The 18,550-nt window shown below is 41.3% G+C and overlaps 3 protein-coding genes across 3 annotated transcripts in view; 1 reads left to right on the top strand and 2 right to left on the bottom strand.

The window, feature by feature from the left end:
- Nucleotides 1-2,138: 2,138 nt before the first annotated feature.
- Nucleotides 2,139-4,489, bottom strand: LOC129456937 (zinc finger protein 32-like). The gene is made up of 2 exons (XM_055228012.1): nt 4,156-4,489; nt 2,139-3,436 (listed from the first exon to the last, which is right to left on the bottom strand). Exons 1-2 carry the CDS (start codon nt 4,378-4,380, stop codon nt 2,525-2,527), a joined length of 1,137 nt encoding a protein of 378 aa, XP_055083987.1. The 5' UTR covers nt 4,381-4,489; the 3' UTR covers nt 2,139-2,524.
- A 1,746-nt stretch (nt 4,490-6,235) lies between these two features.
- On the bottom strand, nt 6,236-11,491 carry LOC129456939 (zinc finger protein 32-like). Its single transcript, XM_055228014.1, has 2 exons — nt 11,171-11,491; nt 6,236-9,180 (listed from the first exon to the last, which is right to left on the bottom strand). The coding sequence occupies exons 1-2, from the start codon at nt 11,399-11,401 to the stop codon at nt 8,290-8,292; spliced, it is 1,122 nt and encodes a 373-aa protein (XP_055083989.1). The 5' UTR covers nt 11,402-11,491; the 3' UTR covers nt 6,236-8,289.
- Nucleotides 11,492-11,563: 72 nt separating this feature from the next.
- Nucleotides 11,564-18,550, top strand: part of hace1 (HECT domain and ankyrin repeat containing E3 ubiquitin protein ligase 1) — a 30,603-nt gene continuing 23,616 nt past the window's right edge. The window contains exons 1-6 of the mRNA XM_033980645.2: nt 11,564-11,914; nt 13,387-13,441; nt 14,138-14,227; nt 15,648-15,752; nt 16,391-16,466; nt 17,490-17,621. Of these exons, the coding sequence (XP_033836536.1) occupies nt 11,824-11,914; nt 13,387-13,441; nt 14,138-14,227; nt 15,648-15,752; nt 16,391-16,466; nt 17,490-17,621 (549 nt within the window). The 5' untranslated portion in view covers nt 11,564-11,823. The remainder of the gene's footprint in view (nt 11,915-13,386; nt 13,442-14,137; nt 14,228-15,647; nt 15,753-16,390; nt 16,467-17,489; nt 17,622-18,550) is intronic.

The following is an 18,550-nucleotide window of genomic DNA, read 5'->3' as shown; positions in this document are numbered from 1 at the left end:
AAAAGCCTCTGACAAAAACAGCCCAAAATAAACTTTGGTTAAATTGACTAAATATTAGATAAGGCAAGTTTATTTGTACAGCACAATTTGTACACAAGGTCATTCAAAGTGCTTTACAGAATAAGAAATACATTAAAATCACACAAATCGAAACATAATCACACATCATCATCATAAAATTAATATTAAATGAGAAAAGTGCAGAATAAAACCATTTCAGTCATATACACAGATAAAGAGAAGTGTTTGGAGCCCGGATTTAAACATTGTCAGAGTAGAGGTCTGTCTCACACTTTCACTAAGACTGTTCCAGGTTTTAGCTGCATAAAACTGAAACACTGATTCTCCATGTATAGTCCTGACTCTGGCACCAGCAGGAGGCCAGTCCCTGAGGTCCTCTGAGTGTGAGATGGTTTATGTGGCTCTAACATTAAGACACATGGGCTATATCAGATAAATATTGTTGATGCTACGAGTTTTAAACTTTACAACACATTCCAGCCTCACCTGAGCTTTGGATTTCAACATAAAACAGCAACAGGACTTTGGACACCACGCGCAGGAGTTCGGGAAGAGCTCATAATAGCGGCGTTCTCTCCGGTCCAGGGGGTTCGGTCCTACAGGACTCCTGCGCCGTCACTCCCATGCAGGGGTTCTGGGTCGCGAGGCTGCAGTGGACTCAGGTCCGGTTGAGTTCGGCTGATCAGCAGCACCGTCCTCCGTGCGCTGGTTCCAGGCGGGCGCAGCAGGGCCGTGCGCAGTGACCCGGTTGGTTTCGGGGTTGAGCACCGGTTCGGCCTGGCCTGGACCTGAGCTCCTCTGTGCTGGTCCAGACTCGCATCTAGGCCTGTAACTTATATTGACTTGGAAGCTGAAGTAATAAAATTAAATATTTATGAATTCTTTTATATCAAATGTAGGATATTTTTGGGGTTAAGATTTGTTTCTCTGCAATATCACAATTTTTTGCATTTTACAATGAGCCAAAACAAGAGCTACATTTCTTCTTTTTAATATAATTTTTTTTTATTTCCATTTCATTTAAACGCAGCATTTTACCATATTCTGTGGCCTCGTAAACCTGAATATTTTGGGGCAATTCCTTTAAATGAGGCTGGTTTCTGCATTAATCACCAGCAGGATCAGAGCAAAAATCTACATCCAAACATCTCCACCCTTCTCCCGGCAGTGTTGAAAAAGGGGCATAATGTTTTAAATCCACGGCAGAGAGGAGCCCAAATCATTCAAAACATTCAAATCATTTTTAACAGACTGTTTAGGAGCAAAAAAATCTAACCACATGAAAAACTCAAGCATTTAGAAAACCTCTCCAGGCCTGAAATGTTTTAGGAGCTCAAACGGAACATTTTGGAGCATTTCATAAAGTTAATATTACAGACCTAATTTCTACATTTATTTTTCCATGTTGTAATGTTGTAATGTGCCCGGCTCATAGATGTTTAATGCAGTCAGATTTATTCATGAGCGTGAAACAAGAAGCAGGTCATGTAAAAAAACTTAAACATAAATCATACTGGGGGACTGTAGGTTCACTGTAGACTTGAATAAGAACTGTCAATCATCTGAGTCAGTCTATTCTCTCCTCCATCATCTGAAAGCAGAGGATGGAGTTTTTATTCCAGTATTGTGTCTGTAAATCAAGATATGAACATTAATGACAGACAAATCAGGCGCCTCCTATCCCCGAGGTCACTCCCACGAACGTTGTCACCTGCTGCTAAACCACTGGTGCGGGCGAGAAGGGGCATTACTTTCAACCGCTTTGCTCCGCATTGGCTCTTTGGTTGCTATGATACTCTCGGTTGGAATTTGGTTCCAAATTAGCCGCTATAACTGTTAGCCTCGATGAGCTTCATTTGGAGATGAACGCTGTGGTGATGTCACACTCACTTAGTCCACTTTTTTATAGACTGTGATTTTATGAAAGAAAACTACAATCCTCTGCGCAGAATGAGTTTAAAATTACAATTAAAACAAATAATTAATTTACCTCCAGTCAGTGAGTCAAACTAATATTTCTAGTATACATTAAGCCTTTTTAAATACGTTTTAAGCAAAAAAAAAAAAAAAAAAAGTTTGAAATATAGCGATTGAAGGTTTCTAAACACAGAGTATTTATACATTAAGTGTTTTATTGATGTAATTCGGATATGTGATTACAATTAGAAAATATAATTACAATTTCAACCAGGATTTTTTTCTCAGTCGATTAGTGGCTGCAGCCCTATGACATTCTGTTGTAGTTCGGGAAAAGAACCTTCACACCACACGAGCTGCTGTGGCTCAGAGAGTTGTTTCTGTTATGGTTCAAAATCAGGTCCAGGAGGTTTAACCACAGACGACAGGTCCAAACATCTACATGGAGTCATTAGCAGCAGACTCCAACACACAGTTCTAGGCCCTTTAAAACATCTCATGAACACAGTGAATTAACTTTCAGTCAGTTTCTGTTCTGTGAGTTCTCATGTGTGTATTCAATTTAGCACTTTGTTTAAAGTCTTTATTACAGATGGAACAACTGTAAGGTCTCACCCCTGTGTGTTCTCTCATGTGCATCTAAATTACACTTGATGGTAAATGTCTTCTCACAGGTTGAACAGCTGTAAGGTCTCTCCCCTGTGTGTATTCTCAAATGTGCATCTAGAGAACCCTTTTGAGAAAATGTTTTCTCACAGAATGTACAGCTGAATGGTTTATCTCCAGTGTGTGTTCTCTCATGTGCATCTAGATTACACTTTATGGCAAATGTCTTCTCACATGTTGAACAGCTGAATGGTCTTTCCCCTGTGTGAGTTCTCACATGTGCATCTAGAGAACACTTTTGGGTAAATGTTTTCTCACATGTTGAACAACTGTAAGGTCGTTCACCGGTGTGTATCTTTACATGTTGATCTCGATGGGCCTTTTGGTTAAAAGTTTTGTTACAAAAAGTACAGCTGAATGGCCTCTCTCCTCTGTGAACTCGAATATGTCTTTGTAGTTTCCACACAGTCTCAAACCTCTTTTGACACATGGGGCATTTGTATTTCTTGCCCTCAGCTCCTTGGGTGGTGCCTGACATGTCTCCATAGTTCACAGTGGCACTGGTCTCTGGTGCAGACTTGTATTTGGAGGATAGACCTGAGTTCGGTGCAGCGGTGCTTCTGGCTCTGATCTGGACTTGGTTGCACTGGTCTCCATCAGCCTCTGTCTCCATCTGTGCAGCTGAAAAGCTGAATGGAGCTCTCCAGTCTTCATCATTGTCAGTGTCAGAGGAGTGCGCCATGTGTCCCTCAGTCTCTGAGTGTAAATGTGGCTCTGTGCTGATGTCCTCTCCCTGTGTTTCCTCTCTGTGCTCAGTTTGTCTATGTTGAAGCAGTGAGGACTCTTCTGTCTTCACACAGACAGCACTGGGCTCTGGGACGCCCACTGGGAGCTGGGGTGGGGAACAAATAAACAAATATTAATATTCATATTTTGACTGAAAATAATAATCAGAATGCTATCTTATTTCAATAAGAAATGTGCTAAATATTTCTATCATTTTCTTGGTTGAGGTTTGTTAGAAATATTGTTATACATTTATCAATCTCAAGATGAGAACAAATGCACAGCCTTCAGATGAAAGGATTGTAAAGAGGAATTAAATATGAAAGAAGAAATACATTAGTTTTGCTCCATGGTGATGTTGGTTAGATTGTGGAAATTCAACATGGGCATTTGACCCAGTCACCCCAAATCATTCAGTATGTGTGTATTATTTATATGGCGCCGCCGGTGTGGCTGGGGAAGTGGCGCGTAGCTCCGGATCAAATCTGTTGGATTGTGTTCTCACCGGACCCGGAGCGGCCGCGGCCTTTTCCCTTATGAAGTACACAGTTCTCGCGTGAACACGTGGTCTCGCGCGCGGACAGCGCTGACCATAAAGAGGCACATTAAACATTACGCTGACGTTTAATCACATATGACACGTGAATACAAATATTATTTAGGACTCTAAAAGTTTGAATAGTTCAGGTCAGGACATCAGCGCAGTGATTGTGTTTACGACAGTAGCATGCTAACGTGGCTAACGTGGCGCTAGCGATTATTCTGGTTTGTAATTGGTCCGTTTCACCTAATTTCACCCTAGACAGTCATGTGGATAAAGCTCACCTGTGCTGGGAGCGTGTCTTCCTCCTGTTTGACGCTCTGCTCCTCTGGCTCCTCTTTAATCCGTGGAGTCTGTGGAGTGTCCTGGTTCCTCTGGTTCTCCTCTTTGGAGCGACACAGTTCCTCCTCATACTCCGCTATCGTTCTTTCAAACAGCGCAAAGATCTCTTCAGCAGCCGCAGTCAGCCGCTCATTCACCAAAGCTCTCAGCGTTTGGCCTTTGGACATTTTAACAAAGTGTTTTTAGCTTTAGCTCCGAGCTAACCGCACACGGGGCTCTGTCTGCTTCCTGCTTTTCGTGCAGCAGAGTAGACACGGTTAGTGCACTGCTGCCCCCACTGGTCAGGCTGTTACACTCCTAAAATGCTCCAGTCCAGTGTCCTCCCTCCCCTCTTCTTCTTCTTCTTCTTCTTCTTCTTCTTCTTCTTCTTCTCTGCTTACGTCTCCAAAATCAACAAATCTGTTTAATTTCATCTCTATACATTTAGGTCTCTGTAAAATATATGCTTTTTACTTTAACTTGAGTTTATTTTTAACACACTCAGAATTTGAATATATATATATATATATATATATATATATATATATATATATATATATATATATATATATATATATATATATATATATATATATATATATATATATATATATATATATATATATATATATAATTAAAAAAAACTATTGGTTCAGTTGTTTCTGTTGAACAAAACAAAATTCACCTAAAATCTTTATCAAGTTTGAAGCCTTCTCAGACCTCAAACTACAAGAAATATTTATTTATTTTTTTTAAAACATGTACTTTAAGTAACCAAATCAATTACTACTTCCACCACTGAGCAGAATTATCACATAGTTCTAGTATTAAAATCCAATCAGAGGCTGTTTTAGTTTTACTGCTCCAGGTTTTGAGGCAGAATCAACGACCCCAGTGACCCCAGCAAGCCCAGTGACCCCATGTTCTAATGCTGTTTCCTCCTCAAAAACAGACCTGGAGTTGTGTTTTGTTTCATTCAACACAACTTGCTACATCCGCATGCCTGTTATTTATTTATTTATTTATTTAGCAGTGAATGAACATCTGTATGAAATAAATGTAAATGCGTGGCATTATACCTACCAAGACCATTTACATGTTCAGTCCCTTGGCTGGTGACAACAGAACATACAACACAACATTTATTACTCCTTCAAAATAATATGACAGAAGTAAAAAAAAAAAGTTGTGGTCCAAGAAATTACTCATTTTTTGCAGGTATTGATACTAAAAAAGTTGCATTGACAGAAATGAACCTTTCCTGAATATGTTTATAATGATGTTGAGCTGCATCAGAACAAATATAAGACAGACTAGCTTACACCCATGGACCACTATGAACCTACTGGACTAAACCAGGTCTAAACCAGGTCTAAACCAGGTCTAAACCAGGTCTAAACCAGGTCTAAACCAAAACTATACCAGAACAAAACCAGGACTAAACCAGGACCATGGACCACAATGGAACCTACTGGACACTGAGCACTGCTCTCTCCTTTTTCTGTCCTCTGTTCCCCTCTTCTCTCCTTTCTGTTCCTACATTCCTTTACCCTCTTTCTTTCTTCCCCTCTGTTCCTCCCTTCTGTCTCTCTTCATCCACATTCTTTTACTGCCTTCCTCTTACACTATCCCTCCCCTTTCTGCCTCTCCTCCTCTCTTTCTCTCCATTCCTTTACCCTCTCTCCTCTTCCTCTTCTCCTGAGAACAAGTATAAGACACATAGACTCATACACGTCCATGGACTACTGTGGAAGAGTGTTTTTATTAGCATTGTGGTATCAGAATCGGTATCGAGTATCAAGTCTGCATTATTACATTATAGAACACTGCAATAAAATCAGATTTACAAAAACAGACTCAAGTGAATGTGATGTTTTTATTTTATATTAATGACAATAGAAAAGCACGACTCATGTCATATGTAAACTTAAGTCTTCAGACCATTGAGTCGACAAGTTCTTTTAGTTTTTTTTACTGTGACAAAAACGTGATTCAAAACAGGATCCAAACAAAATCTGCTTGTAAATAGAAAACTAGTGCCCCCTTCATTCAATGTATTTCTCTTTTCTTGCTACTTTCGACATTTTATATACAGTGGTCTCTTGTTTATCGCGGGGGTCACGTTCTAAAAATAACTCACAATAGGCGAAATCTGCAAAGTACTCAGCTTTATTTTTCACAATTATATGTTTTGCAGCCGTAAACCCCTCACCACACACTTTTCTCACACAGGCATTAACATTTTCTTACTTTTCTCTCTTGTTTAAACACTCTCAAAGTTCAAATCTTCGTATATTATATCCCTCTTCCTCGATGTTCTCTTTAAATGTGTTGTTCTCATGCCTCTGCTCCAGCGGTATCCACAGAGGCGCCTCTCCGTGCAGAGAAACACTTAAGTCCAAAGTGTTTCTGAAATCTGTCGGTGCAGAATGTTTCATCGACATTGTAGGTTTTGTCGGGGAGAAAACTTACAAACATACAGCACTTCAGAGTCACACTGTGATCCAACATTTATGTAAATTTGTCTGAAAACATTCTGTACTGTACAGGAGACACAGCACGGAGGAGACTCATGGACAATAGTCTACAGTCCCTTAGCCAATCAGAACGCAGAACACAATGCACGCTCATACATTGTTAAAAAAACAAAACAAAACAAAAAACAACATAGCACTAAAATACGCCAAACAGCAAGGCCACGAAAGGTGAACCGCGATATAGCGTGAGACCACTGTATAAGGGTATAATTGCTGTGATTGCCAGCAGAGGTGCTCTAGCATTTCTTTCCTTTTCTTTTTCTGACGGCGCTGAGCCATATCAGCCCTCTGCTTCTGTAAACTGCAGTTCTTCTTTGTGTCTTATGAGCTCCTCATAGTAACACAAATCAAAAACATTACACCAAACAATTATTTTGGCTGATATTTTGTGAAGCACTTAACAGATAAATTTCTTTAAAATTTTTTGCTGTTTTTAAATGATGAAAGTATTTGATTTTATGTATGAATGCGCTAGCTTAAACTGCTGTTAGCACGTGAAACAGATTACACTGATGAATGAAAAAATGCATTATTTTGATCTTTACATGAGGCAGTTCCATTAAATGAGGACCATTTGTTCAGCCTCGAGCATCATGAAGAGTTCCGTTTTCCCCATAGATTGTAAACATAAATGGACATAGATAACCTGCTAGCCGCTGCGTTCCAAACAGGAAGTGATCATGGACGCACTTCCCATCAACTCTGGCTCCAACTGTCTTTCTGTGTAAAAAACCTGTGTCCCCTCTCTCTGTAACTGCGGCTGTCAGACTCGTCAGTTTGGTCTTAAATGTTCACATTAACCCGCTCTACATGATCCTGGAGTTTTTATTTCAGTATTGTGTCTGTAAATCAAGATATGAACATTAATAACAGACAAATCAGGTGCCTTCTTTCCCCGAGGTTGATTAGCAACAGGTTTGATTAACAGCATTACCAAGAGCCTGCTCCCTGCTAAACCAGCGGTGCGGAGTGGGGATTGGTGTTACTTTCAACAGCTTTGATTGTCTCTCTCGGTCTACTCCAAATTGGCCGCTATAACTGCTAGCCTCGATGAGCTTCATTTGGAGCCGAATGGTATGGGTGACGTGACACTTAGTCCACTGAAAAATAAATTAGCAATTCAACCTTTGGTTTAGAATAACCAAAAGTGGTATAAAGTAAGGTATGAAATAAACTAAGTGTAGCAGGCAGAGGCCAAGGCCAAACAGGGTTGGGGATGCTTCACCAAGAAATGTTGTGTAAAACAGGTGAGATTTACGGTATTTTTATGTGTTCTTTTTACTATGATGACAACATAAACAGGGTCTTTCAAATTAATATCCAATACTAATAAAAAGCAAAAGGATGGACTTTTTCAAAGATCATTTTCCAGGACATTTTTGCCTTTTTTTGTAATTTTCCAGGATGTGCAGCCTGCAGCTGCCTGTGGCTCAGAGGGTTGTTCCTGTTATGGTTCAGGTCCTGGAGGTTTAACCACAGACGACAGGTCAAACATCTGCATTTTGAGTCGTTAGCAGCAGACTCCAACACACAATTCTACGATTTTTAAGACATTTCATATCAGTCAGTTTCTGTTCTGTGAGTTCTCATGTGTCTTTTCAAATGAATCTTTTGTGAAAACCCCTCATAACAGATGCAACAGCTGTAAGGTCTCTCCCCTGTGTGCGTTCTCACATGTTTACTTAGATTATTCTTCTCAGAAAATGTCTTCTCACACATTGAACACCTGTAAGGTCTTTGCCCTGTGTGTGTTCTCACATGTGCATCTAGATTACACTTCTGAGAAAATGACTTCTCACATATTGAACAGCTGTAAGGTCGTTCACCTGTGTGTTTTTTTCTATGTATATTTAGTGTATTCTTCTGAGCAAATGTTTGCATACATATTGAACAGCTGTAAGGTCTTTCACCTGTGTGTAATCTGATATGCACATCTAGATTATACTTTTGAGAAAATGTTTTCTGACATATTAAACAGCTGAACGGTTTCTCTCCTGTGTGAACTCTAATGTGTCTTTGTAATTTCTGCATAGTGCCAAACCTCTTTTGACACATGGGGCATTCATATTTCTTGCCCTCAGCTCCTTGGGCTGTTCCTGACATGTCTCCATAGTTCACAGTGGCACTGGTCTCTGGTGCAGACTTGTATTTGTGGGATAGACATGAGTTTGGTGCAGCGGTGGCTCTGATCTGGACTTGGTTGCAGTGGTCTCCATCAGCCTCTGTCTCCATCTGTGCAGCTGAACAGCTGATTGGAGCTCTCCAGTCTTCATCATTTTCAGTGTCAGAGGAGTGCTCCATGTGTCCCTCAGTCTCTGAGTGTAAATGTGGCTCTGTGCTGATGTCCTCCCCCTGTGTTTCCTCTCTGTGCTCAGTTTGTCTATGTTGAAGCAGTGAGGACTCTTCTGTCTTCACACAGACAGCACTGGACTCTTGGACGCCCACTGGGAGCTGGGGTGGGGAACAGACAAATATTAATATTCATATTTTGACTGAAAAGAATAATCAGAATATTTCTTGGTTTCAATCAGAAATGTGCTAAATGCTTCTGTCATTTTTTTTTTTTATTGAGTTTCGCTAGAAATATTGTTATACATTTATCAATTTCAAGATGAGAACAAACAGCCTCTAGATGAGGTCATTCTAAATACAACCATCACTATAATGGTAATGTAAAATATCTGAAATCAGCCATATCTGACCAATGCCAAGACAAAACCACATCATGAACTGGAATGATGCCAGGGTCGTCTGCGCTGAGAGCAACAAACAAGGCTGGATCTGGCAAGCCATCACCATGAGCTGGGATTATCACACACATAGGATGCAGCGCAAGATTCCCCGACTGTCTGAAAAAACTGTAAAGCAGACACAGTACTACACGTCACTTCACTACACCACCCCTACACCGTCACTACACCATCACTGCACAACACCGTCACTACATCATCATTACACCACCACTACATCACTACAATACACTATGCTACAGCACGACACCATTACTACATGACACCATCATTACACCATCACTACAGAAAACCATCACTACACCATCACTATACTACATTATTACAACACTACACCATCACTACAGTCACTACACCATCGCTAAGCCATTACTATACCATCACCACACCATCTTGTGACAACATCCGTAAATAACATCTGTAAACAATATCTATACAGATCTATAAGATTTTAAAACACACCATCACTTTTAGTACTGATGTCTAAAAGCTCACATCTATATCAGAACCTTTAGACCTCAGCACTAAAAGGTCTGATATATATGTAAGTGGAGCAATAACATAAATATACTTTTATATGTGACATTAAATGGCTGTACTGAATAAAGGTTATTAATTCATCAGTGTGTCTGACATTAAGACAGTAAACATGACCAAACTAATTTAAGACATTTTCATAAACAGTACGTTTTGTTAAATTATACATTTAGACATTAAAACAAAATTCACTGAGACTGTCCTTTCAGAGCAGTCCTTCAGGAGCAGACTCTGGTTAAACGCTGGGTTGGAGGAATAAAACCTGCTACCATGGTGACTGACTCAGGGTTTAAGTTCAGTCTCTCTCTGAAATTGAAAGCTCTGAGTTGAGCTATTTTCAGGCTTAACAAAGTCTGAGTTTGGACTAAACCTGCCCCTTGAAACAGTGCCAGTGTTGGAATAGTCACACACACCTTGAGGAGCCATCTAGCCATCACTATCACACACTTTTTTGAACAGAAAACTGCAAATTTACCTCCTATGCGCTAAAATTGCCAAAAATGAACAGCAGTTAAATCCCCTTTAGTCCTCCAGATCTGCTCAGGCCCAGTTTAGCAGCTCTATTTGAAATGTGTGTGTTGAGTTCAAGTCCCACTTTAAGAAACATTTGACTCAACAGTGCTAAATGAGTGCAGCCCATTATAGGCCAACTGTGCAAATCTGAAGCCTGAGGTCTACTGTAAAGTTGTTTTTGAAAGAACTGAGTGGATGGAATGTATGTATCGAATATGATAAAATGCACTATGACCCCTTCTCCTGACCATCATCCGGATAAATGCATAGGATGTTGATAGAGAAGCTGTGGGCCTCCGACCTCATTGGCACATTTGGCCCATTTGGCCCATTTGACCCATTTGGAAAGGCCTCTGTAAAGCCTATCTGTGCGTAAAGCTCGCTTGCGCGTGAAGATCACCTGCGCGTAAAGCTCACCTGCGCGTAAAGCTCGCTTGCGCGTGAAGCTCACCTGCGCGTAAAGCTACGTTCACACCGGTGCGTCAGGTGCGTCGCGTTCACATGTAAAGTCAATGGTGGACGCGCGTCTTGGCCACACTGCGTTTAACACGCGCGTCCACCATTGACTTTACATGTGAACGCGACGCACCTGACGCACCGGTGTGAACGTACCGTAAAGCTCACCTGCGCGTAAAGCTCACCTGTGCCCGGAGCGTGTCCTCTGGCTCCTCTTTAATCCATGTCTGAGTCTGTCGAGTGCACTGGTTCAGCACCGAGTCCAGCAGCTCCTGTTTCCTCTGGTTCTCCTCTTTGGAGCGACACAGTTCCTCCTCATACTCCGCTATCGTTCTTTCAAACAGCGCAAAGATCTCTTCAGCAGCCGCAGTCAGCCGCTCATTCACCAAAGCTCTCAGCGTTTGGCCTTTGGACATTTTAACAAAGTGTTTTTAGCTTTAGCTACGAGCTAACCGCACACGAGGCTCGTTTTTTCCTCTGTTTCTCTCTACCAATCACTTCCGGTCGACAGGCTCCACTTAAACGGCATTACCCAGCATGCAACATCTTTCGGCGTCTCACAACAGGAAGTGGCCGAGGCGGGTGGTGGCGATCAGAGCCGCGTTAGAGAGTGGACAGAGGGAAATACACGTTATAATTCAAAATCTATTTCCCCTTTGAATCGGAGACAATGAGCCCGTCCCAGATTCGACCTGTCGCTCTTTAAACCGCTGTTAAAAACAACTAGAACGCGCCTGAAAGCTCCAAACACGCGCACCTCCACTCCCGCCGTGCAGCCCAGCCCTGAAACCCGGGGGAAGCTCACCTCCTCGACCTGGATTATGCGCATGCTTCGCCTATGATGGAGCGGGCCATGGAGCAGCTCAACGTACAGCTGAATCGCCTGACACGCTCCCTGCGCCGGGCGAGGACCGTGGAGCTCCCGGAGGGTGAGTCTGGATGGAGACCCCCCCACATCAAGGACAGATCCAACTCTTTATAGCACTGTTCTACACGGAGTTCAAACTGAATCATCTATCATTCTTCTAAATAAATCTTAACACCGTACTGTGGAACATTCCAGGCATAGGGTAAACATCTCCATGGAAACAAGGATGTGAGCTTTAAGCCATGTTCTAACGCTGTTCCCTCCTCAAAAACAGACCTGGAGTTGAGTTTTGTTTCATTCACACATGTTTGAGTAACACTTTTTTTATTAGTGTGTCTACTTCTACAAAGCTCAAAATGCTCTATTCCACCTTGTGATGTCATCAAGTGGTTGTTTTTGAAGTTAACAGCTCCTTTTACCTTTAGTTCAGTAGAGATTGGCAATTCTAGGTCTGAAATGATCCAAATGATTCTAGTGAAGTTGTATGGGGTTTAAAAACACAGTGGAGCACTTCCTGTATTACCGCATGATGACATCACAAGATGGAACAGAGCATTTTGAGCTTTTTTTGAGTGCTTTTTTCAGTTTGAGATAAAACGGTGTAAGTCATTTATATTTCTTCTTAAATGTTGTCACGCTTGAACATTGTTTCAAATAGAGATGGGCTGATATGTTGTACTGAGTTTGATCATTTCCCCCCCAATATATCATTTTAATCGATTATAAACTCATGTACAGATTGGGTAAGAGAGCAGTGAAGTCATAATTTGTGCTATTTCCTCTTTGCGCAAGTGCTTAAATGAAGATTTATACCATTCTTTTAGGCAGCTTGTTGGTCCAAACAAAACATTGCCCTGTGCTGAAGATTTAAGGCCAAAAGCCAATACACTATAAGAGCCCATATCACACTATTTTGTTGTAATGCCGTTTCCTCATCACAAATTCACCTGAAGTTATGTTTTGTTTCATTCACACATGTTTAACACACAAACACTATATATTTTATAGTCATATTTAGCCTGTTCCACCTTGTGATGTCATCATGTGGTAATACAGGAAGTACTCCGCTGTGTTTTTAAACTCCATACACCTTCATTTCTAGAATCATTTGGATCATTTCAGACCTGGAATTGCCAATCTCCACTGAACTAAAGGCAAAAGGAGCTGTTAATTTGAAAACTACCACTGAGCATTGGAGATGTAACAGACTAATAATAAAGTGTTACTTAAACATGTGTGAATGAAACAAAACACAACTCCAGGTCTATTTTTGAGGAGGTAGCAGCATTAGAACATGGAAATATTGACCCAAGTGATATATTTATCTTTAGTTTCAAGTTTAACACAAAATTGGTGATAGTTTCATTATTTAACACAAAATTAGGATTAAAATCCTGTGTACTTCCTGCTCATTTCCTGCTCACTTCCTGTACACGTCCTGTTCGACCTCTGAAAAATATGTTTAACATCAGCAAAAGCTGATGTGCGAGAGCATAATTTTTTAAAATATTTATGAATCCATCTCTTCCACAGACAATGAGACGGCCGTGTACACTCTTATGCCGATGGTTATGGCTGACCAGCACCGGTAAGTTTCAAGTTGAGTTGATATCACAGAGTCCAAAATGCTCTATGCACATTAGAACGCTAGCTAGCTCACTGAGTCTCAAAGCTAACAAGTACTTTTATTCAAATCAGAAAACCTAAAATAAACAACTTATTAAAATTCAAATTAATTAAAATAAAGATTACCCCATTATTTTTATATGTAGAATACTTCAGTTTGTGGTGTTTTAATATTGATTATGCCTCAAAATTTGCATTAGCATTAGCATTATCACTGAGACACAAACATGTCTCTTTCTAAACACAGAAGTGTCTCTGGTGAAGTCTTCATTTTATTTGTGTAGTGTTTAACATGTTGTCAGTGACATCAACCTGCAGCTCCCTGTCCATTGTCTGACCCTAACCTCTGACCCCTGACCCCTAAACCACCTGCAGCTCCCTGTCCACTGTCTGACCCTAAACCCCTAACCCCTGACCACTAAACCACCCGCAGCTCCCTGTCCACTGTCTGACCCTAACCCCCTAACCTCTGACCTCTAATCCACCTGCATCTCCCTGTTCACTGTCTGACTCTAACCCCTCACCCAACAATAAATGAAGTTGAAGTTTGTGTGAATGAGGCACTACAGAGTCTAAGCGTGCAGGCCTGTGCAGTGAATGAGAGGTCAGGGGCTAAGGTGGACATTCAGACACAGCCTTGCTCTTCTGTCCCCTACAGGTCAGTGTCGGAGCTGTTGGTCAACTCCAAGTTTGATGTGAACTATGCTTTCGGACGCGTCAAAAGAAGTCTGCTGCACATCGCTGCCAAGTACAGCTCCAGTTTCTCTTTACAATGACGTATAGCGAGATTTCAGACGACATCGCCACATTCTACTGGCCAGTCATATTTGTCACAGATGGAGGCAGATAAAATGAATATGGTTCAAATCCAGATTTTTGTTGGAATTCAAGACGTTAATGGGTCCAGTCACTAATAGAAATGATCAGGTTCAACATTTGTGCACTTACTTTTTACTTTTTTTTGACTAATCACCACTAATTTGGACAAGTTTTGGCCCTTGTTCACATTATGGTTGCTATAGGTAATAGTTATGGAATTACCTCTATGTATGTCACATCTGCTACCCTTTTTCAACCAGGAAGTAAAATGCCAAAATTTGAAAACTAGAAATAACAAGACAATGTTTTTATTCAAATCTTAAATATTAGCGTATTTTCCGGAGTATAAGTCGCCCCAGACAAAAAATGCATAATAATGAAGAAAAAACATATATTTCACATATAAATCGCATCTGAGTATAAGTTTAAGTAAGTAACTATGAAAAAGTGCAACTTATAGTCCAGAAATTACGGTGTGTAAAATGTGAAATGAGTAGTCTAATCTGTCATACGCCCCTTTAACCATTGACTGAGAGGTTTGAACCACAGACTGTATATGGAAATAGACATAGCTAACCTGCTAGCCACCAAATTCCAAATGGGAATTGATCATGAGCAGCACTTCTGGCTCCATCGACTCTGGCTCCAGTTCACTTTACATTAGAAAATTGTCGCCCCTCCCTCTGTAACTGCTGCTGTCAGACTCATCATTTTGGTCTTAAATGTTGGTATTAACCCGCTCTACATGATCCTGGGGTTTTTATTTCACTATTGTGTTTGTAAATCAAGATATAAACATTAATAACAGACAAATCAGGTGCCTTATTTCCCTGAAGTTGCTCCTGCTAGCGTTAACAACAGGTTTGATTGACAGCGTTACTAAGCACCCGCTCCCTGCTAAACCAGCGGTGTGTGCGGGGGCGTTACCTTGTACAGCCTCGCTCCAGATTGGCTCTTTGGTTGCTATGATATTCGTGGTCAGAATTCCAAATATGGAACTCGGTTCCAAATTGGCCGCTATAACTGCTAGCCTTGATTAGCTTAATTTGGAGCTGAACGCTGTGGGTGACGTCACACTCAGTCCACTTCTTTATACAGACTGTGGTCGGAACTAAAACATTGTGATTAATGCAAATTTGGAAGAACCATAGTTTCCTCCACAAACAACAAAATCCTGTCTCATTCTGCATAAAACGGCTAACCCTGTACTTTAAATCTCTACCAACATGTTCTGAAATCCTCACATTAGTTTGCCAGTTCATATTTCAGTCTTTTTGTAATTTTCAAAACATAAATCTTAAATCTAATTGAAAAAATCCAATCATCACAAACCTCATGTGTTTTTGCAGCTGTGGGTCGGTGGAGTGCCTCGTCCTCCTGTTGAAAAGAGGAGCAAACCCAAACTACCAGGACATCTCTGGCTGCACCCCTCTGCACCTTGCGGCCAGGAATGGGTATGGGGATTTTTATACTGTAACGGGTATGGGGCTTTTTATTCTGTAACAGGTATTTTTTTGCTGTACTTTAGTTTTTTTTTTTCTCCTGTTTGTGCTGTGTCACTGTTCACATTCAGATAATATGACACTCGGGTCACATGACGCATAACAAAACATGTCCATTCTTGCATTGTATTAGAAACAAGTTAGAAACAAGACACCACCTCCATGTCGAAGTACCTCTGCACAGGGCTGGAACATAAAGTAAAAGCAGTAAAGTACTGCACTTAAGTAATGTACAGATACCTCAAACTGATAAAGTACATTTTACAGTGGATACTTTTTATTTTTACTTGAGTAATTTGAGAGCAGTATCTATACTTTCTGCTCCACTACAATTTTGAATAGGACTGAAAGGTAAAAATATTTTTTATTATTGTGTGAGACCTGCTGAAAAGGCTCAGGGTTTATTTTTAACACGTTCAGAATTTGAGCAAAAGAAAAATATACAAATAATTTAAAAAAAAAATGAACGATTTAGTTGTTCCTGCTGAACAATTCAGCTCAATGGAAAATGATTTTGAGTGTGGGAACCTGTCCTTCTTTCTCTCATATACACCTGTCTGTATCCTCATCTGCTCCTGTCTTTATCTCAGGCAGAAGAAGTGCATGGGCAAACTGCTGGAATACAGCGCAGACGTGAACATCTGCAACAACGAGGGGCTCACTGCTGTAAGATGGTCGATTATTGTTATTTTATTTTATATTATTTTAGTATGTATTTATATCATACTTATTGTATTATTTTATTTCTATTGTAGAAGTGCAGTTATTCTGGAGATATACAGTTGTCCCTCACTATATTGCGGTTCACCTTTCATGGCCTCACTGTTTTTGTGGATTTTTTTGTGCAATGTTGCATGTTTTTTTTTTATAGTGTCTGAACGTGCATTGTGTTCTGCGTCCTGATTGGTTAAGGGACTGTAGACCATTGTCCATCAGTCTCCCCTGTGCCGTGTCTCCTGTACAGTACAGAATGTGTTCAGACAAATTTACATAAATGTTGGATCACAGTGTGACTCTGAAGTGCTGTATGTTTGCAAGTTTTCTCCCCGACAAAACTCACAATGTCGATGAAACGTTCTGCACCGACGAAGGTACAGGGTCATGTGTGAAGGTTTTAACTTTGAGATTGTTTACACAAGAGAGAAATGTGAGAAAATGTTAATGCCTGTGTGAGAAAAGTGTATAAAGTGTGTGGGGAGGTGTCGTACAGCTGCAAAACCTATAATAATTGTAAAAAATAAAGTTGACTACTTAGCGGATTTCACCTATTGTGAGTTAATTTTAGAACGTAACCCACGCAATAAACCAGGGAACACTGTGATCAATACTCTAATTCTGAATATCATCTATAAATAAAACTGTTAAGTGACAGAAAAAAGAGCTGATTCTAAATAAATTGAACGATCATTCCCCCCAGTTTTTACCACATTAATCTAAACACTATGACATTTGAGGTCATCTTATATAAGCTCCTGCTGTGCCCAAAGCCAGGATCAACACCAGAGCCCAGACTATGGAATAGCGCCCTCTGCCTGTCTGATCCTCTCAGTCTTTAACACAGTTTAAGACCAGTCTGAAAACCCACCTCTTCTCCCTGGTATTTAACACTAGACAGGGTAGCTGGGTGTTTTATTGTTCTTTTCCTATGCATCGTGACATCTGTACTGAACACATTTCTTACCGTCTTAGATTCACTGGTTGGCGGTGAACGGGCGCACGGAGCTCCTCCATGACCTCGTGCAGCATGTTTCTAATGTGGACGTGGAGGATGCCATGGGGCAGACGGCTCTGCACGTGGCCTGCCAGAATGGCCACAAAACGGTAAGATCTGCAGTGGACGCACATACACATGACGACCACTAGAGACATGCATACATATGACGACTACTAGGGGCGCACGTACACATGACGATCACTCGAGACGTGCATACATATGACAACCACTAGGGGCGCACATACACATGACGACCTCTAGAGACATGCATACACGTGAGGACCACTAGGGGCGCACATACACATGATGACCACTAGAGACACACATACACGTGAGGACCACTATAGACGCACATACACGTGAGGACCACTAGAGACACACATACACGTAAGGACCACTAGGGGCGCACATACACATGATGACCACTAGAGACACACATACACGTGAGGACCACTAGGGGCGCACATACACGTGAGGACCACTAGAGACACACATACACGTGAGGACCACTAGAGACACACATACACGTGAGGACCACTAGAGACACACATACACGTGAGGACCACTGGGGCACACATACACATGATGACCACTAGAGACACATATACACGTGAGGACCACTAGGGGCGCACATGCACGTGAAGACCACTAGGGGCGCACATACACGTGAAGACCACTAGGGGCGCACATACACGTGAGGACCACTAGGGGCGCACATACACATGATGACCACTAGAGACACATATACACGTGAGGACCACTAGGGGCGCACATACACGTGAGGACCACTAGGGGCGCACATACACGTGATGACCACTAGGGGCGCACATACACGTGATGACCACTAGGGGCGCACATACACATGAGGACCACTAGAGACACACATACACGTGAGGACCACTAGGGGCGCACATACACGTGAGGACCACTAGAGACGCACATACACATGAGGACCACTAGAGACGCACATACACGTGATGACCACTAGGGGCGCACATACACATGAGGACCACTAGAGACACACATACACGTGAGG

Source organism: Periophthalmus magnuspinnatus, chromosome 16 (genome assembly GCF_009829125.3).
Source record: "Periophthalmus magnuspinnatus isolate fPerMag1 chromosome 16, fPerMag1.2.pri, whole genome shotgun sequence".
Lineage (NCBI taxonomy): Eukaryota > Metazoa > Chordata > Actinopteri > Gobiiformes > Gobiidae > Periophthalmus > Periophthalmus magnuspinnatus.
Note: the sequence above shows the minus strand (reverse complement) of the source record. Positions and strands in the feature narration are given on the sequence as shown.

What these genes read in the sequence shown, in the direction of transcription:
- LOC129456937 (XM_055228012.1), bottom strand. Translation starts at nt 4,380, where the DNA reads ATGTCCAAAGGCCAAACGCTGAGAGCTTTGGTGAATGAGCGGCTGACT. An exon ending in AAGACACGCTCCCAGCACAG is followed by an intron (nt 3,437 to 4,155) that starts GTGAGCTTTATC and finishes TCCCCACCCCAG; the next exon opens with CTCCCAGTGGGCGTCCCAGA.
- LOC129456939 (XM_055228014.1), bottom strand. Translation starts at nt 11,401, where the DNA reads ATGTCCAAAGGCCAAACGCTGAGAGCTTTGGTGAATGAGCGGCTGACT. An exon ending in AGGACACGCTCCGGGCACAG is followed by an intron (nt 9,181 to 11,170) that starts GTGAGCTTTACG and finishes TCCCCACCCCAG; the next exon opens with CTCCCAGTGGGCGTCCAAGA.